This window comes from Agrilus planipennis, unplaced genomic scaffold (genome assembly GCF_000699045.2).
Source record: "Agrilus planipennis isolate EAB-ADULT unplaced genomic scaffold, Apla_2.0 scaffold295, whole genome shotgun sequence".
Classification (NCBI taxonomy): Eukaryota; Metazoa; Arthropoda; class Insecta; order Coleoptera; family Buprestidae; genus Agrilus; species Agrilus planipennis.
Genome location: NW_020439009.1, coordinates 201,715 through 208,708, shown reverse-complemented (window position 1 = coordinate 208,708; position 6,994 = coordinate 201,715). Strand labels below are relative to the sequence as shown.

Below are 6,994 nucleotides of genomic sequence, written 5' to 3'. Positions count from 1 at the left end.
TTCTTTTACTATAATGTTTGAACGAAATGCCTATGTAACTTTTATATAAAAAACACTTCTTTTGCAACAACAGTTTTTTATAGGATAAGCATATATTGATAAACATGTATTGAATATCATAATTAATACAATAGTGGATTAGGTAAGTACGTTGTAATCTGGAAAAAATACGTAATACATTAATCGACGTCAAGTACATATAACAATATTAAATGTAGAGGGAAAGTCAACATTTTGCATGTTGGAAAAGTAACATCACCATAAAACAGAAAGGAGTTACTTCTACACACTCGAAGAATTCTTTTAAAGAAACTGCAGTTGCTCTATTAAAAAGGGGCTTAATTTTTATGGGTGAAACGAAGTGCCAATTTTATGGCAAGTTTGCATGTATATCAATAGCACCTGGCATTCGCACAAATTCTCAAAAACTGCTATACTTACTCCATTCGACCAATTCAAATTTCCTACTGTGACCATTGGTACCCAAAGTATTGTATAAACCTAAAATGGTTAGCCGATGAAAATTCCCCAAGAACGTCCCTTCTGCATTTCCCGTATAAAATATATTTCGCTGTTTTCCCACTCTAAGAAATCGCATATCCCACATTTACGCACCCTGTTCCGATGGTTACAGCTCAGCTTCCTTTCAGCTTCTCTTCAACGCCTTACTGGCTGCTGTCAAAATCAAGCATTCTATATCAATTTCGTGTACTCCTCAAATTAATGAAGTGAAGCCGGTCAGAGCTCAATAAAGCAAGAAAAATTTCAGCACCCAACTGATATGAACCGATGTATCAACGTCAAAGAAATAGTTTCTTTACGCCTACACACATCGCATCTACGATAGAATGAAACAATCGTTTCTGCATAAACACACACATTAGACTTGTCAGGATCCTGCCTTCAACAACGCCGAAATTTACTTAAAGTCAAACATATATTAAGTAAATCTCACTTCAACCAAATTAATCGGATCACAAACAGTTCAATGACCCACACTGTCCAATCAGACATAGAGAGGCAGAAGAAGAAATTCAAAAGATATACCAGCAAGCAACTATTATCTAAGCCAGACACAACTCGCGTCGTCACTAACCTCTCTAACCGTCGGTTGATACCAAAATAAACTACTGCTCTACAGAAGAAATTATTGCCATACTGAGATCAGTATTTGCAACGTGTCATCAGCCACTGTAAAAGTCAAATAAGACTGCTCCAGAATCCTAAGAAACGCTACAGTCCCAAATCAAACGTTTTAACTGGTGAAAGAAATGCCTTGAGAAAGGAAGACCTTTTGAAAGGTTTGAGCGCTGATAGAAGCATTATTATTTTGGAGGCGAACAAATTCCGTTCCGTCGTCGGAACTACGGTTTTATCTACAACTTCACAATATTATGCTCGCTTACATAGAGAAGCTATTGAAATTTATAAACATCCGATTAATTTCAACAGAAAAGAAGAAGGGCTTCGTTTGAATAAAGTATGGTACCCAGTCCTAAGGAAAACTACGCAGAAAGCGCCGAATACACTAACAAGCCATTCGAGTACACCGACCGTTCATCGGATGAGTCAAGCCGACGCTGACGCCGACGAAACCACGCCCCTGCCCCTCCCACTGTGCCAAAGTATAAATATCAGTGATCAGCCAGCTCTTCATACCACATCGAACCTTCGAAGAGAGCAGACCAGCCGACAAGCAGCAACCAACAGCGAACCAGCTAAATCAGAGCAGCAGTCAGCAGACATCCAGCTTACTTCAAGTTCGATACCCGCAATTTATTTGCAATTTTATTACAGCCACTGCCAAGAGTTATAAACTGCCCAGCCGTTACCGGTAAGAAAAGTTTAAAATCATTTTATTATTAACCGACATTCTTAGGGACCGAGTACGCAACGTCCCTCTGAATTAACACTACCCCTGTAATCAAACGCGCTAACNAAACACACACATAGATAAACAAATTACAAACCATGAATACTCCAACGACCAAGAACCCTAGGACTTCCTCCCCCGAGGAACAACCGTTCCAAGTCGTAAAACGTTCCCGTAGACGCTCCTCGTCTTATTCCTCAACCTCGTCTACTTCAGCTTCTACCACTGCACCTAGACTTCCCCAACCACTTAACGCTCTCCCAATCCTAGCCGCCTTAATAACAAACATACCTACCAAACTGTGCAACCAGAAAGACCTTTATAACACCCTTAAAGGCCTACCTTCCCTTATGTTCCTTAACCTAACTGTCTTTAAAGATAACAAAGCTGTCGTTACCTCCAGAGATCCCGACCTAATTAAAAAGATGAAACCCTTATGATCCACTATATCCGAAAAGATAGAAATCCAACTGAGGGATAACAAATCCAAAAAACCTCTGCTTCCGACACCTAACAGACCTTCTCCCTTTAAACCTACCTTCTCCTGTGTAGCTCGCTCAGTAGATATGAACATCTCGCCAACAGACATCCTCACTGCTCTCCGTGACCAGAACATTGAAGCCAAAAATGCCTGGCGCATTAAATCCAGGCAAACGGGACAGGACACCTTCCTGTTCTGGATCATCTCGAACTGTCCTAAGTCCATCGACAGATTACTCTCTAACGGCTTCAAAATGTTCTCCAAGAATTATCGGTGCGAACCTTCCCAATCCCCTGGCCCTCAGCCGCTTCAGTGTGGCAAATGTTTCGCATTCGGCCACAATACTTCTTCTTGTCACCAGAAACCGCTCTGCTACCGCTGCGGTCTAAAGCACGATCCTTCCACGTGCACGTCCTCACCTTCCTGTACCAACTGCAAAGACAAGCACCTTGCCTTTGACAGTAAATGTCCCAAAAGACCAGACCCGAAAACCCTCACTCCCTCTAAGACTGCACCTGTAAAGTGAGTCGATCCTCCCGCCGAAGAGTTATCGGACAACGACGATGACTCATCTCCCGAACTATCTGCCACCTACCTCTGCATGTCTTCCCTTCACCCCAATTCCAGACTAGTCGAAGACGTAGTAGCCCGACACGCCGCTCAATTCTTCAGGCGAAAAGTGTCGTACGTCATGCGCGGCAGTCATGTCCATATATCCATCACACACCTGCAGACACCTAAAACATACTCTCACTCATAAACCCCTATCAATATTATCGGTAGCTCACATCCCCGTTAATTAAATTCACAGACCTGAAAATTTCGACGGTCAACACGTGCGGATGGAAACGAAAAAAGAACAACGTCATTCATACCTTACTCACTGATAAAATACACGTACTCGCGTTACAAGAAACACTGTCCTCGCGTAAAGAAAAATACCACGTGACCGGCTACAACATATACAGANACCCTACTTACTAACACAACAAACTTACAACTTACAACAAGCCAATATATTTTCTTCTATTTCATACCTATTTTCCTGATTGTGCGAAGTCACATACCATCCAATTAGCTAGCCATTTTCAACATGGCTACCCCCAAGAGCTCCGCACTCTTGGAGGGATTTTCCCTTGCGGACGCCATTGCCCTGGCCAGTGACCTTCAGGCCAAACTCGCCCAGGTAAACGAATTCATTCGCCCGTGACAGAAGACATGGAGTCTTCATCTGTAGTAATCAACGCTAACTCCAACCAATCCGACCCAACGCCAGCCCCAACTGTGCCCAAGGTCATTTCCGACAGTGCCGTTACCCGTCTACCGCACACGGACCGCCGAGAGAACGACGGTTTCGTCAAGGCCGGCAAACGCGCTAACAAGCGCCGGCGACAACAGCCTTTTCTGTCTTCGTCCGAGTCATCTTCCTCCTCGGACAATGAATCGGACTTAGAACCAAGTCCAAGCCAAAAGTCTCCACCACCAATCGTCATACGGCAGAAGTCCCTTTGGCCGAAAATTCTTCAGTTCAACCTCACAGTTGAAGCACCATCTGACCCCACATTCCTCCCTACCCCCCACCATCAATCCCCTGACATTCTTGACATTTTCGTCACGAAAAATGTCACACTCTCCGCCGATCCTATCGTCTTAGACGCATTAAGCTCGGACCATCTCCCAGCCCTTATTGAAGTCGGCCGCCCAATCCTCAACCCCCCAAACCCAACCACGTCACTAGATTGATTGCACCTTCGTTACACCCTGGAAAAATCTTCATTCAAGTGCACTCCAATTCGCACAATAGCGGAACTTGACGAAGCTGTGAATCAAACGAGATTACCAGCGCAGTCGAACTCTCCACTACTTCCCGCCCAACGCCCACCAAAGACAGAACCCTCCCAGCAGACATCCTTGACCTCCTTAAGAGGAAAAACAAGGCCCGACGTCTGTGAAATAAATACCGCGTCCCCGCCCAACGTGCAGAGGTAAACGCCCTTCAACGAGAACTAAAAACTCGTCTCACCGAATTCCGCAGCGCATCCTTCGACGACTATATCGCTCAGGCAGAAAAACATCCACGAAGCACCTGGAAAGTGATCCGTTCCCTTCGTAACAGAGCTCCCCATCTTCCGCCTCTTAAACAGAACGCCATCATGCGGCTCCACCACTTTCCTTTGGTCTGGAAAGAAGCCACTGTCATCTGTCTCCCCAAAAAAGGGAAGCCGCTCAGCTCTCCCTCAAGCTACAGGCCCATCAGCCTGCTCAGTTTGCTGAGCAAAGTAGTAGAATCCGTCCTTCTCGTTCGGCTCTTAGACAACGTGGAGCAAAACAACCTTCTCCCTGATTTTCAACACGGTTTCCGCAGGCAACACGGCACCGGACACCAACTTCTTCGTGTTACTGAACACATCTCCGACAACCTCAACAAGCGGCGTCACACTTCCATGCTTCTTCTTGACGTCCAACAAGCCTTCGACCGAGTCTGGCACGAAGGTCTTATTTCCAAACTCATCGCCCTCAACATCCCACACTTTCTAGTTGGGGTTATCAGGTCCTTCCTCACAGACAGAAGCCTTCGAGTCCGCGTTGGCTCTGCTCTTTCTGCCAGTAAACCCGTCACAGCCGGTGTCCCACAAGGCTCCAAACTATCCCCTGTTCTGTTTAACCTGTTTTGCGCGGACATGCCCTCCCACACTTCAATTCTGACTGCCCTGTACGCTGATGACATTGCTATCATAAACTCTTCAAGTACCATTCTCCAATGTACAGCAAGAATCAATAGGTTTCTACCCCAGCTCCTAAACTGGTATCGGAAATGGAAACTTTCAATTAACGAGACCAACTCGAAGGCAATTTTCTTTTCCCGTAGGCTCCGAAAACCTCCCTCCATTATTGTCAACAACCGCCCCATCCAATGGAGCACCTCTGTTACGTACCCAGGCGTCGTTTTAGACAGATGCCTAAACTGGCGGCCCCACATTAAAGCGACACGCAACAAGGCTCTGGGTGCATTCATCGCACTTAAACCTTTCTTTCGAAACAACACCATCTCCCAACAGACCAAATTCCCCACCACCTGAAAGCCTTGCAAGGCACTTACATGCGGATTCTTCGCTCCGCACTTAACTACCCGTGGTTCGTCAGAAACACCCAAATTCTGACTGAAACCGGTCTACCTTTCCTCCGCGAGGCTGCAATCACATTCGCGGCAAATCTTCGGGCCTCAGTGTCAGGCCACCCAAACCCCACCATCTCGGCACTCTCCAACTTCACACCGAAACCCAACGACCGTTTCCGAAGGCCCTGTCACCTTCTACAATGAGCCGCCCTCTTTCGCTCAAATTTATTTCCTAGTTTCGCTTTTTAGCGCGAGTGTCCACCCACCACATCAGAAGTGGACCATCTACTCCCGTTTCCTCCCCAATACTCCCGTCCACCAACACTTTTAGCCGATTTCCCATCTCAACCCTATCCCTAATCCCCAGCTTTCCACTTGTCTCCCGGGGATGAAAAATCCACAGGGTTTACCTCCCCGCTCGAGGAGGGGTTTTAGTCGGTAAAAATCCGACACTACCTCCCTTCAGGGGGTGTCTTTTGAAGATTTCCCCTCCTCGAGCATAATCTAAACCTCCACACTCCCGGTTCGGACTTCGAGACAGCAACATATACAGCAGCGGTCGACAACAACTGCTCAATACTAGAGTTCTTCAGTGACAAAAAATAGTCTTTTTTAAGACTAATCGACCATGGAGTTAGACGAAGGTTTCGAGATCCCGAAGAAGACGAGAAAGCTGACCTACGATCAGAGAACAGCCACGAATGTAACAACGTCGAACAGCTTCGAAGTTCTACATTGCGAGTCAACGGACCAACCCAAAATCCCACCAGTGATCATACACTATAATGAAGACTGGAACCAAATACGTAAGAAGCTGCAACTAAACAACGTAAATTTCGACCATGCAACGAGCACCAAAAATGGAGTTAGGATACAACCCTGCACCGAAGAAGACCACAGCAGGCTTTGTTGGACAGAATTGACTGCTACTACTACACCTATACATGCGACCGTAAACGACCGATAAAATACGTCATGAAGGGTATTCCCACCTCGCTGTCATGCGACGACGTCTCGAACGACCTTGAGGGAAAAGGGATAAGCGATACAACCGTTCATAGGATGAAGAGCCGGTCCAAGGAGATTCCCCTGGTCCTAATTATCGCGCCCAAAGAAATTGGGGAAAAAATCAAAGGCATCAAGACATGTTGCCACCTACGTGTTTCAATTGAGATGTACCGCAAACTACGACGACCCACGCAATGCCATCGCTGCCAGCGCATTGGACATGTCCAAAGGAACTGCAAGATGGCCCCGCGATGCGTAAAATGTGCAGACCTTCACCATTCTTCCCAATGCACGAAGCCGAAGGAAGAACCAGCAACTGCGAAGGGCCACACCCCGCTAGCTACCGGGGTTGCAAGGCCTTCACGACGAAGACACCAAAGACACCAAAGCCTATCAACTCAACCAAGGCCACCGCGTCTACCGTCCGACAAGGGATCTCATATGCGAAAACAACAGCGGGGAAGCCAAGAACGGAAAACCCTTCAACTTCAACAGAGACAACAACAATATTTGA

General features: G+C 46.3%; 1 protein-coding gene across 1 annotated transcript; it reads left to right on the top strand.

Annotated features, from left to right (window-relative positions):
* Positions 1 to 6,100: 6,100 nt before the first annotated feature.
* LOC112904909 lies at positions 6,101 to 6,994 on the top strand. The gene is made up of 3 exons (XM_025976139.1): positions 6,101 to 6,301; positions 6,343 to 6,735; positions 6,821 to 6,994. The coding sequence occupies exons 1-3, from the start codon at positions 6,101 to 6,103 to the stop codon at positions 6,992 to 6,994; spliced, it is 768 nt and encodes a 255-aa protein (XP_025831924.1).

Excerpts from the sequence above, each read along its gene's own strand:
- LOC112904909 (XM_025976139.1), top strand. The coding sequence starts at position 6,101 with ATGGAGTTAGACGAAGGTTTCGAGATCCCGAAGAAGACGAGAAAGCTG. Across the intron at positions 6,302-6,342 it reads AGAAGCTGCAACTAAACAAC|GATACAACCCTGCACCGAAG; the intron begins GTAAATTTCGAC and ends AAATGGAGTTAG. Across the intron at positions 6,736-6,820 it reads GCAAGATGGCCCCGCGATGC|CTACCGGGGTTGCAAGGCCT; the intron begins GTAAAATGTGCA and ends ACACCCCGCTAG.